Source organism: Petaurus breviceps, unplaced genomic scaffold (genome assembly GCF_028583685.1).
Source record: "Petaurus breviceps papuanus isolate PSGF00001 unplaced genomic scaffold, PetGlider_PUasm1.0 224, whole genome shotgun sequence".
In the NCBI taxonomy this organism is placed as follows: Eukaryota; Metazoa; Chordata; class Mammalia; order Diprotodontia; family Petauridae; genus Petaurus; species Petaurus breviceps.
This window is the reverse complement of record NW_027185887.1, coordinates 11,283,919-11,306,045: the sequence shown is the minus strand read 5'-3', so window position 1 is coordinate 11,306,045 and position 22,127 is coordinate 11,283,919. Positions and strand designations below refer to the sequence as shown.

The 22,127-nt window shown below is 37.4% G+C and overlaps 1 protein-coding gene across 2 annotated transcripts; it reads left to right on the top strand.

Moving 5' to 3' along the window:
* Nucleotides 1–74: 74 nt before the first annotated feature.
* GMNN (geminin DNA replication inhibitor) lies at nucleotides 75–16,319 on the top strand. Of its 2 annotated transcripts, XM_069095044.1 has the most exons (7): nucleotides 75–207; nucleotides 2,393–2,453; nucleotides 6,907–7,008; nucleotides 11,620–11,773; nucleotides 13,144–13,226; nucleotides 14,795–14,905; nucleotides 15,624–16,319. In XM_069095044.1, exons 2-7 carry the CDS (start codon nucleotides 2,400–2,402, stop codon nucleotides 15,780–15,782), a joined length of 663 nt encoding a protein of 220 aa, XP_068951145.1. In that variant the 5' UTR covers nucleotides 75–207; nucleotides 2,393–2,399; the 3' UTR covers nucleotides 15,783–16,319. The 2 variants fall into 2 exon arrangements, with proteins under 2 accessions (XP_068951145.1, XP_068951144.1); XM_069095043.1 differs by lacking the exon at nucleotides 2,393–2,453 and having other exon boundaries at nucleotides 79–207.
* The last annotated feature ends 5,808 nt before the right edge of the window (nucleotides 16,320–22,127 follow it).

The following is a 22,127-nucleotide window of genomic DNA, read 5'->3' as shown; positions in this document are numbered from 1 at the left end:
ATTGGCTACGTTTCCTGGCAGGTCGTGACGCGCCCGTGGGGGGCTGGGTCACGTGATCGTCCTGGGCGGGCCCCTAGCGTTCCAATCGGTATTTAGTTTCACGAGATTGCAGTGCAGCTCCTTCGGTCCGGTCCTGGCCTCTTCTTTGGGCGCTGCTTCCGCGCGCGCGTGCGAGTGTGCGCCGCCAGCACCAAGCGTCACTCTTCCGTGAGTGGGAGTTGGGGGTGAACGGGAGAACTAAAGGGAGAGCTTGAGAGCGCTTCTTGGCCGCGGAGTGGGCGAATCCTTCTAAGGAATCCCTTGTGCTGTTAGCCCTTAGCCGCCTGCTAATGGTAGTTGGATGATGCCCTACGTATCAGGCAGTTTTCCTTGTTATTTTTTTTAAAGGGGATTCTTAATGGAAGGGGAAGAGGAGGCAGGTAGTTTAAGTAGTTGTAGGTATTGGGGACCAAAGGGACGTGCGAGCTGGCCTCGTTGGTTGGTTGGTTCGGTTTTGGCGCGTTGGTGTGTCCACGCCCCTGATTGGCTGTCTGGGAGCGGCGTGCAGCGGGTCCTTTCCCGAAGGTGGGTTTGCGCGTGCGCGTGCTGCGCCTCCGGCCGGGCGTCTCTGTCTGCTGCTCCCGGGCCTCTTGTCCTGCCTTTGGAGGTGCTGTAGTGGGTCTGGGAAGCCTGTGACTCCAGGACGCTTCCCGATATCAGCGAAGTGAAGTGTCAGTGTTCTGGATGCAAGGACTGGAAGTTAGCATAAGATCTTAATCTGGGATCTGTGAACCTGATTTTTGAAAATATTTTGGTAACTTTCAATATCATTGATTTCCTTTGTGCATTTAAAAACATGCCTTCTGAGAAGAGCTTCCTCGCCTGACATATGTCGGGATCCGTGAAACAAAGTGGGTTAAAAAAAACTCCTGGTATTAAAAAAAAAAAAAAAAAACTCCCGGTATAGGTAATTTAGAATATTAGACATAAAGGGTCATAGATATTGATCTGTAAAGGACCTTGAAGGTGAACTAATCCAATCGGAAACCAGAACCCAGAGAGAAAAAGCGACTCAAGTAGTGTCAGAACCGAGCTCTTTAGACTTTAAACTGGCATTTTTATCTTGATGATAATACTGATGGTGTCAATACTTTATTCACTCAGTAAACTGAAAATTAAGGGACCCAGGTTATCTTGAAATATCCTTTGTAGATTTTTTTTTTCTTTTTGGAGGGGGAAGGTAGAGTAGTTGGGGGTCAAGTGACTTGCTCAAGGCCACACGACTAGTTTTGTGTTGTGTCTGAAGCCCTATATGAACTCAGGCTATCAGGCTCCAGGGTCGGTGCTGTATTCACTGCGCCGCCTAGCCGCCACTGTAGATTTTTAAGATACAATGTGAGAACTACCAAAAGAAGGGTTTTAAGTAAAGAAATTATTAGTATAAAATGGGGAAAGTGGAAATTAGACTAAATAAGAGCTCCCAGAAGACCCACATATTTTGCAGAAACGGATATACCTGAATTGGAAAAGGGGGAAAGCTATTTCTACCTTGCAAAGGAAATGTCCTTAGTAAAGTAGAAAATATTGTAGGTTGGGAGTGGGATGGGATGGATGGTGTGGCGTGGGGAGTATGATAGAGGAAGTACTTAGAAATAAGTCTAACTAGTGTTCTCTAATTTTCTAGATCTCTTTCCTCAGAACCTTTCCTTAGTCTGGTCTCTTCTCCTTTCAGTTCATATTAAACATTGGATCCCTGGCTTTTTCTTCCCCCTCCTCCCCCAGATTATAAAGATGAACCAGAGTTGAGCCTCTTATTCTCTCTTATGACCCAATTTTGGAACACCAGGATTGCTAGAAGTTCTCTTTGTATTGAATTATGACATGGGATTATTCGATCCAATTAGTTACATGTATCCTAGATTCCATGGTGAACATCTTCTAGAGTTTTGAGACTCACTCCTGTGTGGGCTAAAGATCATTACTCCCAAATTTTTGTTTTGTCTGTGGCATATAACTTGTAAGTTTTTGTAGCAAAAACTTCTTAGTACAGATAGGGTAGATTATGTACATCAAGAACTCTGTTTCTTTTTTAATTAACTGTCATAAGACTAGACCTAACAGGTCTGAAAAATAGGGAGAGAGGAAAAGAGGAAAATGTTTCGCTGGTAAGAGGATGGTAGTTGACCAGACATTTCCTTAGGTTGCTTTTGGTGTTTATGTCATGCATGCCAGTGATGCCTACTGTATATGAGACACTGTTTAGTAGTTTAATGATTTGCTTTACAGTTGTAGGTTCGCTCCTTGACACACACTGCTCTTTAGAGTTTGCTTGTCTATGTGGAATGTACACTTTTTTGGTCTATTTTGTGTATTGCTATTCAGGTCTTACTGATCTGAAATTTGACTTTTTCAGCTTTTTGATGAACTCCAGAATGAAGCAGACAAAAGAAGAAGGGTCCAAAAAAACTATAAAGGTATTTGACCATTTTTCATCTGTAACAGTTGTAGATTAGTTGAGAAGCATCTTAATAGCAATAGTAACCCATGTTTATATACTTATTTACATTATCATTTATTCCTCCCAGTAACACTGAGATAGGTTAGCAAGTATTATCTTCATTAGAATAACTTGCCCAAGGCCTCATAATGAAAGACATTTTTTCCATTCAGGACATTCTTTTGGCTAATTAGAGTAAGCAACTGAATTTTTAAATTAATTTTTTAAATTACCATTTATTTTCTTTTCCTCTCATGTTCTTTCCTCATTGAAAAAGAAAAAATAGAAAAAGTCTCTAACAAATATGCACAGCCAAGCAAAACAAATTCCCATTTTGACCATGGCCAAAAATGTATGTCTAATTCTTCATCATTAACTCATTACCTCTTTGTCAGGATGTGGGTAACATTAGGCAGAAGGGTGATATAAAAAGTGAAGAGACATGGGAATGGAGGTGTGGTTTTTTTTTTTTTTTAACAGCTATAAGTTTTAAAATTTCATTTTACTTACCTTGATTTTTTTCTAAGTTCCTATTTGCTGTCAAGCTATGGAATGTCCCAAAACATCTATAATGGTGTGCTGTTTTATATTGTGTTTACATTAATTTTTGTTATTTTGGGGGGCTTCCAGGTGGCGCAGTGAGTAAGAGCACCAGCCCCAGAGTCAGGAGACCTGGGATTGGTTCCGGCCTCAGATACTTAGCACCCACACAAAATAACTGGCCATGTACCCTTGAGCAAGTTACTTAACCCCAATTGCTTTAAAAAAAATTTTTTTTGTTATTTTTGATGTATCAGTGATATACAATACAGTAAATGTTTATTTAAAACATGTTCCTTGTCCTCATGAAGCTTATAGTCTTGTAACACAAGATTTCACAGTAACTACATTAAAAACAATTATAAGTTAGAGTGGAAATCTAAGGTAGAAGACGGCTACCAACTAGGAGGATCAAAGAAGGCTTCCTAGAGAAGGTGGCATTTAGTTGGACTTTATAATTCAGTTCAACAAGCATTTATTAAATTCCTGTTATAAACTAGGTATTGGGGATACAAAGACAAAAGTGAAGATCTGTTTCCATACAGAAGCATGCATTCTAGAAAAGCCTGAATTCAAGTGTAGGTCTTCAGACTGCAAAATCTGCTTTTTCCTCTGTATATCATAATGTAGAGTTCACATTACAGGAACAAAGAAAGGTTCTATGGCATCACAGGTTTTCCAGTGTAGGCTCAGAAAGATAATGAACATGAGATGACAAAGTAAAAATTACAAGTTAGAGAAAACTGGGTCATCATTTTGTCTAGACTAGAGCTAGGTTGCTGATTTTTCCAATTTTCCAAATTTTCCAATTTTCACTAAAACAATTGAAGTAAATCAGACAGAAGCAAGTTAGAGGCACTGGAAAAAAGGTTAAGTTTTGGCACTTTCTGACAGAAGCTGCTTATGTGGGTGAGAGTAAGAACCTAGCAGTTTTAAAGTCTTATGCAACAAGTGAATAGATAAGTTTTATATTAGTTTAGAAATTGGTTTTATTAGTTTAGAAAATTGGTTATATTAGTTTAGAAAATGGAGAAAATTTGCATTCCTTCCAGTGTATATAAAGCTGCTACAATTCTGGATGATGGATTTTATTTTAGGAACAGTTCAATATGGAGGAAAGACTACTAGGCTATAGAGTTTTTAACTTTGGTATGAAATAACTAGTTTTTAACTTTGGTATGAACTAGAAGGGATTTAGCAGGTAAAAAGGGGAAGGGAGGTAGAACATTCCCCAGATAGAGGGAACAATATGAGCAAAGGTAGGGTTACATAAGAATGTAGTGCATGCTTGGACAGAAAATGATCATGCCCTATATGTGGCCTTTCAAGTATTTTTCAGTTCTAGATTTAATGTTTTTGATCTATAATTATAATTAATGTGGGCCACATGGGCTATATGGGAGATACAAGTTTTTAAAAAGTAAAAATTTTCATTGTGGGAAATGTAAAGTAGTTTGATACTTTCCTTCCCTTCCCCCACCCCTTCAAAAAATGAATGGAACTGTTTAAAAGAATCTTTCGGAGTAAAAGTATACACAGGGCATGCTTTGTTATAATAGCTTAACTTGGATCCTGGTGATTAGAGCCAGAAAAAGGCCCATGGGGATCCATGGGAATTCAATCCTTTAATTTTATAGATAAGTTAACTAAGGCTCACAAAAGGGAAACTACTTGCCCAAGGTCACACCGAGTTGTCATTTAGTGTTCTCATTGTATTTGAACTTGGGGCTTGCTTGTTATTTTATTTTATTTATTTATTTTGCTTTTTTGGATTGGGGAAGGCAGGGCAATTAGGGTTAAGTGACTTGCCCAAGGTTAATTGTAAGTATTAAGTGTCTGAGGCTGTATTTGAACTCCTGACTCCAGGGTTGGTGCTTCTCATTTTCTAAATTCAGGACTATTAAGGGTCTTAATAATATTGAATAGCCCTTAAACAACTTTTCAAACTTGAACTTATCTGAAATGTATTTCATTGTTTGCTTTATAGTCACACAAATACACATGAAAGAATAGAGGAGAAATAAATTTTTAAGTATGGACTAAGCACAATCAACAGACTTAGAGCAATGTATACCTTTTAGTGGGTTCAGTGTTTTATTTTATGCATTGAATTGGAATGATTAGGACCCTAGAATACTAGTTAGGAGTTTAGTTTTGGATTCTAGATAAGTTGTTTAATCTCCTTAAGATTTTTCTTTCATAAAATGAGGGGGAATAAATTTTTGATAATCTTTACTGTTCCTTGCTATGGCATATTGTGTTCTATGAGTTATATGGTATGATGTAGGTAATAACATTTCAATATGCTCTAATAATGCACCATTTTCTTTTGGTTCATTTAGACTTTGGTAATGGAGAGGGGTTAATTTTTAATTAGCTAACTGCTTCTTGTATTTTAGCTTTGATGTTAAGCTTGCTTTTGTTTGTTAGAAGACTATTTGACTAACTGTTTTAATCTATAGTGTATCTGAAATGTTAGTAAAATATTAGTTCCCACAGTAGCTGGCATTTTCATTTGACTAGTAAGATAATAATCAACTTCAGAAACTTTACCGTGGGAAAGGTGAACTTTTGTCATGTGAAGTACAGTGCAAATCAGTAACTTTCTCACGCCGGTATAGTATCATGTTCTAACTAACCCTTGTTTGACTATCCAACATTGTTTGCTATCCCCTGATGGCAGTATAACTAATGATTTTTTTGAAAATAAAAAAGCTCTCAGTCCAGGAAATATACAGGATATTTGCATTCAACAAGGAAGGTGATGAACACACTGTTCCACAAAACAATGACTTGGCTGGATCAGAGTGTTTTAACTGTGCCCCAAGCAAGGAAATTCTAGCAGTCTTTTGATTAATGGGTTTCAAGCATAATTGCTTGTATATTTAGGTAACCCTTGAAAATGTTTTCTAAATAGCAATTTTTAAAATGACTTACCTTATTTTATTTAGTAGATGATTCCTTTAGTTGTATAATTAGATTTTAGGAGATCAAAATTTTTAAAATACATTAAGGAGATCTTGCTATTTAAAGACAACCCATAACAAAGACAAGAAAACACATAAACAGCCCATTATAGTTATTCTTAATTTGTTCATTGGGTTTTACTTAAAGTAGGATGTCTATGTCTTAGGATAGGATTGAGTCCTTTTTTAACTTTCTCGCATTTCATAATACTTGTGACTTAAGACCTTTTCTCCGGAAGGGAAATAGAGGTTCTTCTAGGAGAAGGTGCACCCCAAGCCTATAAGAGGATGCTGGCTTGAAAAAACAAATCAGAACCTTGCTTATAACTTGTATTAGAATATGTCAAACATACCTATTGACTGAGGTAGTATTCTTAATCAGATTTATTAGACTCATATTTTATTAGCCAAGCAAAGCACAATATAATCAGATATGGTGCTTTTCTTGTAAGAAATTTAAGAATCTTTTTTTTTTTGCTTTTTAGAGGGTGGAAGGTAGGGTAGTTGGGGTTAAGTGACTTGCCCAAAGTGTCTGAGGTCTCATTTGAACTCAGGTCCTCCTGACTCCAAGGCCGGTGCTCTATTCACTGTGCCACGTAGCTGCCCCAAGAATCATTATTCTTTGAGAAAAGGTGTTTTGACTCAAGACAGTATCTTGCACATAGTAGGCACTCAATATAAGTTTGAATTAAATTTAAAATATCTAAAATTTTTATTTCATTGAAAGAACTGCTCAATTTGTAAAGTTAAATTTTCCTACCCATAATTACAAGAAAAATTGATGGAAACTTAGCTATTTCTTCTCAAGAATAATATTTCCGCCTTAAATGTTAGCAGGTTTTTTTTTTTTTTTTTGCTATTTTGATAGGCATGATACTAATTATAAATATGGTTATTTAATAGACAATCTATCTTAATTTGTAGAATTACTTCTTGGACAATACAAATGGCAGCCTCATACCAAGACGAACACTCAAGATGATTCAGCCATCTGCAGCTGGTTCTCTAGTTGGCAGAGTAAATGAGGTATGTAGTATTGGTGTAGGATGATGTAAGTAGTAATAGGAACATAGTTCTGGCATCACCTAGTCTAGAAGTACATATTATGGAAGTACAGGGATAGTTGAATATTAAAACAGTCATTGTTCTTGGAATACTGTTCACAACTCAGTGTTGGGGGGGTAATTAAAAATTCTAGATTGAACTCTGAAGTGTAACAGAATTTTTCAAATGTTTTATTAACTTCTGATTTACATTATTCATTTCCACCAGATTTTGAATCACAAATTTTCTCCCCGTTTTTCCCCTACCCACCTTCCCAAAATAGCAGTCCCATAGGATATCCTCTCCTCCAATCTGCTCTCTCCCATATCTTCTCCCATACCCCCTTTGACTTTTCCAGTAGGGCAGGTGGATCTCTATGCCCCAGTGCCTGTATAACTTATTTCCCAATTACATGTAAAATAGTATTAATATATATATATATTTTTAAACATTTGATTTTAAAACTTTGAATTCCAGATTCATTACCTTCCTTCCTTGTCACCCACCCTTACTGGGAAGATAAGCAGTTCAGTATAGATTGTACATGTGTAGCTAATGTAAAACATTAACATAGTGGATATATTGTAAAAGACTGACTATATTTCCCTCCCTCCTATCCCACTTCCCACTAGTTCTATTCTCTACTTTTTCCCATCCCTTTTCAAAAGTGGGTGCTTCCAACTTCCCTCCCCCTCAGCCTGCCCTCCCTTCCATCACCCCCCTCTCATCCCCTTCCCCCCTACTCTTCTGTAGGTTGAGATACCCCATTTAGTGTGTATTTCATTCCCTCCTCAAGCCAAATTCAATGGGAATAAGGTTGACCCATTCCTTTCGCCTTCCTGTTCTTCCCCTCCATTGTAACCATTTTCCCTTGCCTCTTCTATATGAGATAGTTTACCCCATTCTGTCTCTCACCATCTCCTTTTATTATATTCCCCTCTCACCTCTTAATTTCACCTTTTAAGTATCATCCCTTCCTATTAAGTTGGTCCTGTGCCCTCTATCTATGTATACCTGTAAACATATATACACACATTCACATATGTATTTATATGCCCATATACCCTCTGATATAGACGTGTGTGTATGTGTGTATTTCTATTCCCTTCAACTATTTTCATACTAAGAAAAGTTTCATCAGTTACAATTATCGTTTTTCCATGTAGGAATGTTAATAGTTCAACTTTGATTAAGTTCCTTATGATTTCTTTTCCCTGTTTACCTTCTCATGCTTCTCTTGCTTCTGGTATCTGAATGTCAAATTTTCTATTCAGCTCTGGTTTTTTTCAGCAAGAATGCTTGAAATTACTCTATTGCATTGAATGACCATATTTTCCCCTGAAACATGATACTCAGTTTTTCTGGGTAGGTGACTCTTGGTTTTAATCCCAGCTCCTTTGACCTCCAGAATATCATATTCCAAGCCCTTCAATCCTCAGTGTAGAAGCTGCCAGATCCTGAGTTATCTTGATTGTGTTTCCACAATATTCAAATTCTTTCTTTCTGGTTGCTTGTAATATTGTATCCTTGATCTGGGAATTCCGGAACCTGGCTATAATATTCCTAGGAGTTTTCTTTTTCTTGCTCAAGGTTACACGGCCAGGTGTTTCTGGGTGGGTGTTAAGTGTCTGAGCCTGGGATTCGATCTCCAGGTCATCCCAACACTGGAGCCGGTACTCTTACTTGCTGTGCTACCTGGCCACCCCGAGTTATTCTTTTTTTAAGGTGTTATTTTCTTCAGTCAGGCTGGACTCATTTTGTAATTTTCTTGCATCATTCTCATTTCTCTTCCCAATTTTTCCTCCACTTTTCTTATCTGCTTCTTAAGGTCCTCTATGGCCTGTAAACAGCTTGTATTTTCCTTTGAAGCTTTTGGTGCAGGAGTTCTGACTTCACTGTCTTTCTCCAGTTCCATACTTTGATCCTTTTTGTCCCCAAAATAGGAGTGTAAAGTTGGGTTGCTCTGTTTGCTTTTCCTTCCCTTATTTGCTCATGTTGCCACTCAATTACTTGACTTTTGGGCTTTTTGTCACAGTAGGACTCTGCTACCAGACAGGGGAGCTTTCGTCCCAAATGCTGGGGTTTTCTCAGCTGCCAGAGGTATTAGTTGGGTGCCTTCTCTGAAGCCTCCACATGCTCTGGCAAGCTGGTCACACACCCCAGGACTTCCACTCTAGACCACAGTCCAGATCCAAGCAGGTTAAAGCAAGAGCGATTACCCCTTAGACTGGTCGCTTGGTCCCCTTACGGTGTGTAGGTCAGGAACTGAAGCTGCCACTTGGGGGTGGCTGTGCTGCAGCCCTCAGAGGCTTCTCGCCCCGGGGGCAAAAGTTGATGCACTCCCAACTACTGGGTTCCAAATTCCGCACTGCACTGACCTCTCACTTTGTCCTTAGCATCTATGTGTTGATAATTCTGGAAACTGCCACAGCTGCTGGTGATCTGAAGCAGTGACCCTCCAGCCAGTGGTTGGTCAGGCCCGCCCTGGGTCTAAAACCTGGCTCACACAGGCCTGGGCTCGGCTCCCAGAGCACTGTGCTGGCCTCTTCCTGCCGGCCTGTCCTCAGCAGGGAAGTTAGCTTCTCTGTCATTTTGTGGGTTCTGTAGCTCCAAAGTTTGTTCAGAGTCCCCTTTTACATGAATTGGAGGTGGTGAGAGCCGGAGCCGTGCGGAGGTCTTGTTTCTACTCAGCCATCTTGACTCTGCCCCCCAAGAGAATATTTTAATAATATGTGAACATATCTATTAATTTTTTTGTCCATTTGAGAGTTGAAGCAAACATCAGATAGCAGGGATCTTGAGGGCAGCACTGGTTTGGATTACTGCAGTTCTGCTAGCTATTGAGTTTTTGGTTTTGTTTTGTTTGCTTTTTTTATTTTGGAGGGGGGAAGGTAGGGAAATTGGGGTTAAGTGAGTTGCCCAAGGTTACATGACTAATCAGTGTGTCAAGTGTTGGAGGTTGCATTTGAACTCAGGTCCTTCTGACTCCAGGGTTGGTGCTCTATTCATTGTACCACCTAGCCTCCCCTAGCTATTGAGTTTAAGTGGAAAGGAAGGTACTTGGGTAACTATAAATTAAAAGATGTTAACATATGTCTAATATTTTAATGATCATAATAGATCACATTTATGTAGCACTTTATACTTTACAACATAGTTTCTAAATAGCAACTGTGAAGTATGAATTATTATTGTGTCCATTCTTCAGATGAGGAAATTGAGGCCCAAGAAATTTAAATAACTTGTCCATATTTTGCCAGGTAATAAATGGTAGATCTGAGACTTAAACCTAGATAAAATCTCTGCATCTGGTACTCTCTTCTGGTACAGATCAATACCCATACTTGAATTTTTTACCCTTTGAGATTCTTATCCATGACATCCTGTAAATTTTAGAAATGGGAATGTTCCAATATTCTGAAGTTCTTCCTCTAGGTCTTTTAACATTTTTGTGAGTACTGGGGGCGGGGGGGATCCATTGTTTTTTTTGTTTGTTTTTTGCTTTTTGGAAGAGGGTAGGGCAATTGGGGCTATGCCCAAGGTCACACGGCTAGTAAATGTTAAGTATGTGAGGCTGGATTTGAACACAGGTCCTCCTGACTCCAGGGCTGGTGCTCTATTCGCTGTGCCACGTAGCTGCCCCAAGGGGGAGCCATTGTTTATGGTTTTGGTTTTAGCTTTTGTTTATGATACATGATCATTTGCCTTTTTTCTTTAGTTTCATGATGTGTGATGGCTTGCATGGAAGTCATCTTTAGTAAGATGTTATGCCACTGCAGCGTCACCTGTAATATTTTTAATTTTTTGTGTGTGTGTATCAAGCATTTTAGTTTCAAACCTTTTCCTAATTACATGTAAAAACAACTTTTAACATTCATTTAAAAAAATTCTGAGTTCAAAATTCTCTCCCACCTCCTCCTCCCCCCTCAGTGAGAAGGCAAGCAGTTTGATATAGGTTATATATGTATAGGCATTCAAAATGTTTCCATATTAGTTATGTTTTTAAAGGAATCAGACCAAAAAACCCCAAGAAAAATAAAAAAGTTTTTAAAAGTATACTTTCATCTGCATTCAGAGTCCATCGTGAGTTCTTTCTCTGGAGGTGGATAGCATTAAGTCCTTTGGAAAATGTCTTGCATCATTGTATTGCTGAGAATGGCTAAGTCATTCATAGTTCATCATTGTACCAGATTACTGGGTCACCTGCAGTTTCAGTTATTTATATATCATGGTGTTCCATGCCATGACCATATAATATTTTTCTTTATAGATCATTTGTGTTTCATGACTTGTGGTCATATATTACTGGGAAAATATTGGTGTTGAAAGGGTAGATTTTTTTACCTGTTGGAGATATTGTGGATCACTTTTAAGTTTATGAACTTTAATTTTATTTTATAGAATTAAAAATGGTTTAGTATTAATAGATTTGTAGACATACTAAAAATGTATATGAATGAATACTTAAAGGTTAGCAGCATAACATTGAGAAGTTAAGTTCTTTGTTTTGAGTTAGTACATGACTAAAAGACTACCTGTTATGGTTTTCATGTTCCTTCAATCAAAATTAGTAATTGTTACCTAAAATTTCAGTCAACTTCTATCAAGACCTTATCTAAAAGGAACCTTTGGAATGACCAACTAACATCCAAAGCTTCTAATGCTGAGGTTTCTATAGACACAGAACACAGCGAAAATGAAAACCTTGAAGGAGTCTCTCAAGAAGCTTTTGATCTCATGATTAAAGGTATGTAAATATTTGTTGTTTATATGTTACTATAATGTCACCCCATCAAAGTTTTTCCCAGATACCTATCACAAAGTCCTGTCATGGCTTCCAGTTTAGGTAAAAAGGATCATTCTTCTTGAATTCCTTTGTTGCTGTTAAAATGTTTGTTAAACTAAACTTCTCCCTACTTTTCAGCGAGTTACCAATGTGCCTCTTGCTTATTCTTTGATTATGAAGCCTGTAGTGTGAATTGAGTGTTTATTTTTAGGTATTTTGCTTTTATATTTAAGCTGATAACATTTCTCATTTGTATGTTAATGCCAACCATATGTACTTTACTGTATACTTACTGTATGCTGTATATACATATATGTGTATCTATAGACACACATATAGCACCAAATTATACTGATAGTCTGTAGTTCAATATTTTTTTCTCAAAAATTTATTTGGAGGTTGACACCCAGTAGTAATGAATTAAGAATAAAAAGGTAAATTTGACTGAAATGTAGGAGTAGTGTGAATGAACAACAGAATGAGAAGTGTTTACTGAATCGGAGTAATAATCCCGCAGTGCTGAATTTTACCTGAGTGACAAGGGAGAGTTGATGAATTACAAAACAGATGTTTTAATTGTAGAAGTATGGATGAAATAAAGTAAGGGAGTTTCAGTTTTTTGGTTAATTAGTTTTTTTGTTTTTCTTTTTTTAATAGATTTGTGATTTCTTTCATATGGGGAGCTCCTGCCTATCATGATTGCCACATACTCTGGAATTTATAGTCTTAAAGAGTTGGATGTGACACTTGAAAGGTTAAATGCCTTGCCCAGGGGTCACATAGCCTAATGTGTTTGAGATAGGGCAGCTGGTGGATAGAGTGCTTGCTGAATCTGGAATCAAAAAGGCCTGAGTTCAAATCTTACCACCAATACCTACTGGCTGTGTGACCTTGGACAAATCACTTAACTTTTGTCTGCCTCAGTTTCTTCACCTGTAAAATATAATGAGATATGAGATATTTGTAAAGTGCTTAGCACAATGCCTAGCACATAGTAGGTGCTAGCTTACAGCAAGGATTGAACCCATTTTTCCTGACCCTTAGGCTAGCCCTCTATATACTATATATACTATGCTACTCTTTCTCCCTGGAACTTATTAATAGGAATAAAATTGGCAGACTAATTAGATTCTAATAGAAAAAGTTTTAAAAAAGATTAAATGATCAGAAATATACTTTTTCCTTGTGTGAGATAGAGATTGACAGCCATTTCATATAGAGAAACTCCTAGACCTAGTTTGTCTAGGTTTACTTGGTGTGCTTCAAGAATTGAAATAACGTATATTAATTTCCATAGTAATAAGATTAAAATTTATTTTTAATCACTGTAGAAAACCCTTCTTCTCAGTACTGGAAAGAAGTGGCAGAAAAACGGAGGAAGGCTCTTTATGAAGTACTGCAAGAGAATGAGAAAGTAAGTATTCAATTCTAGTCAGCTTAGTGTTACTCAGTACCACCCTCCCCTTCCCCCAGCTCTTCTCCCTCTAAGCCCCCAGAATGTTTCTCAGTTGCCTAGGTAACCTATGTGCTTAGAGAATAAAACACATTGATTAGGTTCAGCAAAGCATAATGAAGAAAGTAAATGTTAAAAAGAATTATTACATACCGTATAGCTGCTACAGTGAGGGATACATGAAATTATGTAGAATGGGGAAGAAGTGACAATTTTTTTATTTGATCCACACTGAATTTTCTGTATGAGGATAATTGTGATATAAAACAGTTCTTAGGGGTGGCTAGGTGGTGCAGTGAATAGAACACTAGCCCTGGAGTCAGGAGGACCTGAGTTCAAATGTGGACTCAGACACTTAAAACTTACTAGCTGTGTTTCCTTGGGCAAGTCACTTGACCCTAATTACCCTGCCTTCCCCCTCCAAAAAGAAAAAAAAAGAGTTCTTCGATAATATTTAATATTTAACCTACCTGGATGTTAAACTGGTATCTTAAATTTACCATGTCCCAAACTGGACTTAGCATCTTTTACCTTCTCTGACTTTTCTATTTGTTCTAACAGTACCACCATCCTTCCAGTTACACAGACTTTAAGGTTATCGTTGACTTCCAGCCTTGACCCTTCCCCCTCCCATCCAATTAGTTATGTTCTGTTCATTCTGCCTTTTTAATATCTTTTGTATTTCTTCCTTTCATCCCCGCTGTAACTATCTGGTTTGGACCCTCATTTCTTCTCACCTAAAATATTGCAATATTCTTTTGAATTCTTCTCTGTTGTATCTGTCTCTGATCCATGCTGTGTACCATTATCCACATAATCCTTTTTGTTGTTGTTTGGTTCTTTTTGCCTTTCACCACAACCTCAATAAAGTCATCTTTTCTACTACCATTGAACTGTCCTTTCTAACAAAGAAAAGCAACACAGACTGCTTCTGTTAGCATTGCAGTGTCTTGTTATCAACAGTTCTCCACCCTCTGACAAGAGAAATGTATTTCATGTTTTCTGAGTCCAAGATTGTTCATTGAATTTAATCTGAGTTTTTTCTGCCTTTCAGTGTTGTTTTCATTTGCAGCTTTATAGTTGTTGTGTATATTATCTTCTTGATTATGCTTCATATAACCTCTGTTTCAGCCATGTTCTATAATTCTTCATCCTCATGATTATTCTTCCCTCTTTGATCTCCATACCTTTACTGACATCACCCACTATTCTATATTGGACTACCACCAGTCTTTCTCTGTGAGTCAAAGCTTCTCCTTTCAAGGCTCAACTCAAGTACTTTCTCTGAAGTTTCCTGGAATCCCCTTCCCTCCACCTTCCTTCAAGATTACAGTATTCAAATTTCTTAGAATTTTTTCCAAGCCTTAAAGTTATTTGTGTACACGTGTAGGCTGCCTCCTTTTACCCCGTTAGATTTCAAGTTCCTTGGGAATGGATACTTAGTCACATAATAGATGTTAATACATATTGTTGTCTTGAATTAAATTCCTTATATGAAATAGCTTATAAAATTGTATTTGTATTTTTAGCTACATAAAGAAATTGAACAGAAGGACAATGAAATTGCCCACCTAAAAGAAGAAAATAAAGAACTGGCAGAACTTGCAGGACATGTGCAATATATGGCAGATATGATAGAAGTAAGCATTTTTAGTATTCATAAGACTCTCAAAGAATTGCTTTCAGAAATTTGATAGTGATTTTTATTGTATTAGAGGCTTAATTTTCCCATACCTAGTTTTAGTCACATTCTTTAAACAGCAAACCATCTCTTCTTGAGTTCTAAAAATAGATTTAACCTCTAAACTTGGGCATACTTTTTTTGTTGCAGGAATTTTTATTTATTAATTGAAATAAAAACCAAAATGGAGTGGTTTTTTTTTTTTTACTATTATAAAATTACCCGGTGGTTTTTTGACCCCCTCCCAAAAATGTTGATGGTTTTGGGCCTATTCTTTGAGGCTGCTACTATTACACCTGTTTTACTGGCACTTTAAAAACAACTGCTCTAGTAAAAATCCTGTAGAATTAATTTCAAATCCAAGATTCATACAAACTCGTAAAAAAAAAAAACACTTTGCCATCACTTTTTCATATCCAAACTGAAATTACTGCTTTAAATTTAAGAGTTTACAGTACACTCTATTTTCTGTTTTGGTAGGACATGAATATTGAGCTGTTTCCAAGTGTTCTTTACTTAATTTGTCCAAAGGGCTTTTTTATACTAGTTTCTTTTTTTTTTTTTTAAACATTCATCCTGAGTATGTGATTATATAGAGGACCCAATATATCAATATACTGATAATATCCAAAAACCTTTTAAAGTTTTTGTGCTGAAATAATTTTCGTTCTTTTTAGAGGTTAACTGGCCAGTCTCTAGAAAACTTTGAACCACTAAACAATCCAGCATTTGAGGAATCTGATTCTGGAGGTGAAGAAGTAGGCAGAGATTTTGAAGAAAATTCCCAGATTGACACATGTGATGAAAGAAATGCTTCTTTACCTACAAATGGATGACCACACACACACACATTATGTTGACTGTTGGGAAATAACACTGCCAAAGTTTACGTCCACTTTAGTTACATCTTTGGGTTACTTTTCTAAATTAGTGAAAACCTTAAACATTTGCTCTTTTTTTTTAACTTAATGCTTAGTGGCAGAGAATTAATTGTATTCTGCAAACTATTATAGTTTGTTTTTGGACACTTGTATTAAAATACAAATACTGTGTATTTTTAATCTTGTGATACTTTATGTAAATAGCATCTTTTCAGTTGAGTCTGGCATGACTTACATATACTTGGTAAATAAACTTCAATTTCCCATCAACAAAAGAATTACTTATATAATATTTGTAACTGCGGAACATGAATGTTTGGGAAGGGTGAATATTGTTACCTCATTTTCTATTTATGTTGTATATTTGTCGGTCAATATTCAGTACTGTATTATGATTCTTTGGGAAAATATAAAACATAAGAAGCTTTTGTCTTTTAAGGAAATTATAATCTGGTTTGAGATGTAGAAAATAAACACATGGAAAGACTTTAATATAGTATCTGAGTAACATATCAAGCTTTTTTTTTTTTTTGCTTTTTGGAGGGGGGAGGTAGAACAATTGCCCAAGGTCACATGGCTAATAAGTGTTAAGTGCCTGAGGCTGGATTTGAACTAGGGTCCTCCAGACTCCACGGTTGGTGCTCTATTCACTGCTCCACCTAGCCGCCCCTCAATTGTTTTTCTTTATAAGAATTTTTATAGTTGTCCTCTAAGTAACTAGCTCCTCTAGTATACTGTTAAATTTGATGTAAGCCAGATCACTTCAGGAACATCCATTGTATAAAGCTAGATATAGGAATAGTACAAATCATTAACACTGAAGGGCTAAGATTTCTAAGGTGCTTTTTAAAATTTCTTGCTAAGCTTCTTTTTCTTTTTCTTTTTTTTACAAAAAAATTTATTTTTGGTTTTTAGCATTCACTTCCATAAGTTTTAAATTTTATTCCCCCGTCCCTCCCCAAGATGGCATGCAATATGATATGGCTCTACACATACATTCCTATTAAATACATTCTCTTTTTTTTGGAGGGCAATTGGGGTTAAGTGACTCGCCCAAGGTCACACGGCTAGTTTTTGTGTTAAGTGTCTGAGGCCAGACTTGGGTCCTTCTGACTCCAGGGCCGGTACTCTATTCACTGTGCCACCTAGCCGCCCCATATTAAATACATTTTCACATTAGTCACGTTGCATGGAAGAATTATAAAGAATGGGAGAGAGCATGAGAAAAAAAAAAAGAAAATAGTCTGCTTTACTCTTCATTCTTTCTCTGAATGTGGATGGCATTTACCATCATGAGTCCTTTGGAATTGTTTAAGGTCCTTGCACTGCTGAGAAGAGCTAAGTCTCTCAAAATGAATCATCGTGCCCTGTGGCTGTTGCTATGAACAATATTCTACTGGTTCTGCTCCCCTCAGCATCAGTTCAAGTCTTTTCAGGTTTTTCTGAAGTCCACTTGTTGATCATTTCTTATAGCACGATAGTATCCTATTACATTCATATACCACAACTTGTTCAACCATTTCTCAACTGATGGGCATCCCCGTGATTTCCAGTTCTTGGCCACCACAAAAAGAACGACTACAAATATTTTTGTGTGCATGGATCCTTTGCCCATTTTTATAATTTCTTTGGGATACAGCCCTTAGAAGTGGTATTGCTGGGTCAAAAGGGTATGCACACTTTTTTTCCTCTCTTTTTAATTTTTTGTTGACATCATTCATTTCCACAAGATTTTGAGTTATGAATTTTCTCCCCATTTTTCCCCTTCCCACCACCCCTAAACAGTGATCCCACTGAATATCCCCTCCCCCAAACTGCTCTCCCATATCTTCCCCCATACCCCATCTGACTTTCCAGTAGGGCACAGTGGATCTCTATGCCCCATTGTCTGTATATCTTATTTCCCACTTACATGTAAAATACTACTACTACTAAATGTAAAATATATATAATGTATATATATATTTTAAACATTTGATTTTAAAACTTTGAATTCCAGATTCTTTCCCCTCGTCCCTTGTCACCTACCCCTACTGGAAATATAAGCAATTCAATATAGGTTGTACATGTGTAGCTATGCAAAACATTTCCATAGTGACTATATTTGACTATCCAATTTGACAATCTTTGACTATCACTATCAGTTGCCCTAGATGACCTTCGAAGTCCCTCCAAATCCTTAGATTCTGTGATTTCTGTAATGAGTGACTTCAGAAAGGAAGGACAAGGATAAAAGAAATGTTTAAAGATAGATGTTTTTGTTTTTTAGTTGTGTCTGACCTCATTTGGGGTTTTCTTTTGCAAAGAAAACTAGAGTGGTTTGCCATTTCTTTCTCCAGCTCATTTTACAGATGAGAAGACTGAGGCAAACAGAGTTAAGTGACTTGCCTGGGGTCATACAGCTAGCAGGTTGTTTGAATTTGAACTCAGGTCTTCCTGACTCCAGGGATGGCACTATAGCCACTGTGCTGTATGTATAGCTGCCTCAGCATATGAAAGACAGGGAAGTTTACAACATTGGAGAACCCTATAGCTCAATAATATAGTGAGTTAGATAGAGCGTAGGGAAATAGGTTTGAAAGGGCTTGAATATGGGGTGGAGTGAATTGTTTAACAATCTCAAAAGAGCTGCTATAAGTTCTTGTATAAATCTGAAGTGAAAAAAGTGTTTGAAAAGTCAGTTTTCTAACGGTTTTTTTGTTTAGTCAGAGTCAATAAACATTTATTGAGCAACTATCAGTGCTTAGGCACTATGCTAAGAACTGGGATACAAAGAAAGGCCTAAGACATTCCCTACCCTCAAGAAACTCACAATCTAAGTTACTAGTGTGTTAAAGTACTACATGCTGGGGAGAGAAATGATCTAAGGAGGTGAGAATTTCAGAATTGATGTCATCTTTCAAAATGATGAGTTTCTAGAGTTCATAAAGTTTGGAAAGCAGGCAGGTGGGAAGTGATGAGACAGATTCCCCAAGATCCTTCCAAAAATGGTGGAGATAAAGGAGGAGGTCCTCAATTAGTTCACCCTCCACCCACTAATTTTAAGGAGAGGGCCTGGGGGACAAGGGGTGCTGAGGAGACAGGAATTTCAGATTATATTTTGTCTTGTAGAATGATCACTTTCTGGAGATCATGAAGTCCAGGAAAGTAGCAAGGTGGGAAAGGATAATTTAGGTAATGTTAAATGTTAAAGTCTTGTCAGATCCTCAGGTCAGTGCTGGGGATCAAATGAAAAGGAATAGGAAGTTACTGTATGAGAGAGTTGCAATTGCACAATGAAATATGGATTTTTTAGGTATATACAGGAATAAGTCACCTTGCAACCCCTTATTGCACACAGTCACAGCAGGCCCAAACCTTTGGTAACTGAGAGCACATCTGGCCCACTGATAACCTGATAAATACAACAGGGGTGAAAACCAAATGCACATAATAAATGACTCAAGCTCACCCCTTCTAACCTAGATGGAGAAGTGCACAGCTGAAGTGACAGCTTTAACTTTCATTCAGGCCAGTTTCCATAGGGTAGAGGAGTGACCCTGGTTCATGGCTTTATCACTGCTTCAAGAAGAAATCCTCCCTCCTATCTCAGTTTGCATGTGAAATCTCCAAAAAGGGAGAAGGGTAGGAGCTAGGAGAGCTGATTTCTGGGAAATAAAGTTAGAAAAAAAGCAAAACTTGACATGGATATTGGGACCTTCTACAAATCACAAAGCCAGAAGAGGATCTGAGCTGTTCCACCTGATTCACAGGCCAGTAATTTAATTACTGTTTTCTACAAGTAGGTTGGATGGAAATGGGGAGAATTAGAAGGAGTCAAATCAGCTGAAAGGTTATAGTGATTATAGTACTGTAATGAAGCTGCTCTGGGGAGGTACCATGTTTCCCCGATAATAAGACACTGTCTTATTAAATTTTTTGGACAGAAAAACACCAGAGGGCTTATTTTCAGGGGAGGGCTTATTTTAATGAACATTGACAGCAATTTTAATAAACAGGTAAATGTGAACAAAAAAATGTACCTTTATTCAATAAGCAAATCACTGGGGAAGAACAGGATGACGCGCTCACTGCTGCAGCTCTGATTGGATGCAGCTCGGAGTGCAGCGTGCGTTTCAGGGTGGGGGGACGGTGCATACAGAGGGTACCGTAATGTAGCGTGTAGCGCAGGGGATCACCTTCACTACAGTAGCAATCTCAATAGGGCTTATTTTAGAGGAATCTTACACAGTAAGGGGAGGGCTTATTTTCGGGATAGGTCTTATTATCGGGGAAACACAGTAGCTTTGTATAAACAAAGCTCAAGCAATACAAAAGATGTAGCAAGAGTTGATCATGCACAATGGATGTGGGGAGCTAGTGGAAAAGTAATGAAGTTTTGGTCTTGGAATGAAAACAATAGAGAATTGGGAAGTGGTGACAGGATTCTGAACTTAATTTTTTTTTCTTTAGCTAAGTTTCAGAAGTCAGAACATTTATGTACATCAAATTTATATAACTCTGTAACAAATAATTTTTACATCAGGCATAATAATGTAAACATCCCCATTTTCCAGATGAGGTAAGATCACATTGCTAGTGTTAATGAGTGAGCCAGAAAAACATTGTTTCCTAATTCCTAGTCTAGTGTATCCTGGAAACCAGATGAAGAAACTATCTGAATAAACATAATAGTTGAAATGAGATGAATAAATGACTTCACTAGGGAAAAGAGCCAAGGACTGAGTCTTAGGGGAAACTGATACATGAAGTGACCATGGCTTAATATAGTATTTAAGTAAATTGAGGAAAAATAGAACTTTGGAAGTAATTTACAGCACTTTAGCCAATGAATGGACCTTAGAGATCACCTAATTCAACTTCTAATGCTACAGATTAGGAAATGAAGGTCCAGAGATGTCAAGGGATACAGAAGACAGGAGGAAGGGGAAGCCAAGGTAACTGTGATTTTGATCCTGGGTTACTGGTAAAACAAGTATCAGGAACTTGGGAGGGGTTAAGTAGGGCAGGTATGGAGAAGTGGATCAGTTTGATTTGGGACATAATGTCCTGGATGTAGTTGGAGAGAGAAAGCTAGAGGTAATTTTTAAGAGTTGAAAAGAAAATTATGAGAGTTATCAACATGGAAACATTTGGAAGATGAGAAAAAGGTTTACTTCACCAAAGACTCAGTTCTCTTCCCTCTGTATATCTGAGTACTTAATGAATGACATGGAGAAGAAAAGGAGTCTATAAAAGGAATGACATATAACAGGATTTCATGTAGTACTTTTTCCCCCTTCCCTACTTTCCCCTCCCAACAGTATACAGATATTATAGGAAAAGAGCCATGAAATTCCCATGCTTCAAAATGTCATATTCACTATTTAAATTGTTCTTGGTGTGATCTGTGTTTTAATAAATCAGTCCACAACTTCTGAATGGGTTGTCCAGAATTGTACTTGAAACACAGTTATTTGGAACTAGAATTAATGTTATAAATGAAGTTAGGTTCCCAGGCCAGCTCACAAAAGTCATGATGGCATAATAGAGTTGAATTATGGTATTGGTCTAGAACATTAAGAGCAGCAATGGAGAGCAGGGGGTAGAGCTTCCTCTTCTTCTGGAGTCAAGTATTTGTGTGTGTGTGTGTGTGTGTGTGTGTGTGTGTGTGTGTGTGTGTGTTAGGTAGAGCAGAGAAGAAAGGGACAAATACACTGCCTGATAGTTGTTAGGGTTCTAGAAAAAAGGATGAAATAGCTGGAATCTATAGCCTGGTGAAGTGGAAAGACCATTAGAGTAGAGTCAAAGAACTTGTGTTTGAAGTACAGCACTGCTGCTAAGTCACTTAACTTTTTTGGAGGCGCCCTTTTCACTTTTTTCATTAGTAAAATGAGAGGATTGGACTAGATAATGCATTAAGTCAATGATAATTATGAGCTTGCTATATTGCAAATCAGGGATTGCCTGTAACATTCTTCCTTCCCACCTCCTCAAGGATCCTCAGCATCTAATCATTTATGATTCTGAAGTAAAGATAATTCTTTATTCAGTAATTCTTGATTCTGAATGATCTTTTCCATGTAAGATTATAAAATAGGCCATTCTAGAGAGTAATTTGGAGCTATGCCCAAAGAGCTATAAAAATGTGCATACCTTTTGACCCAGCAATACCACTTCTAGGACTGTATCCCAAAGAGATCAGAAAAAATGGAGAAAGGACATATATGTACAAAAATATTTATAGCAGCTCTTTCTGTGGTGGCCAAGGACTGGAAATTGAGGGGATGCCCATCAATTGGGGAATGGCTGAACAAGTTG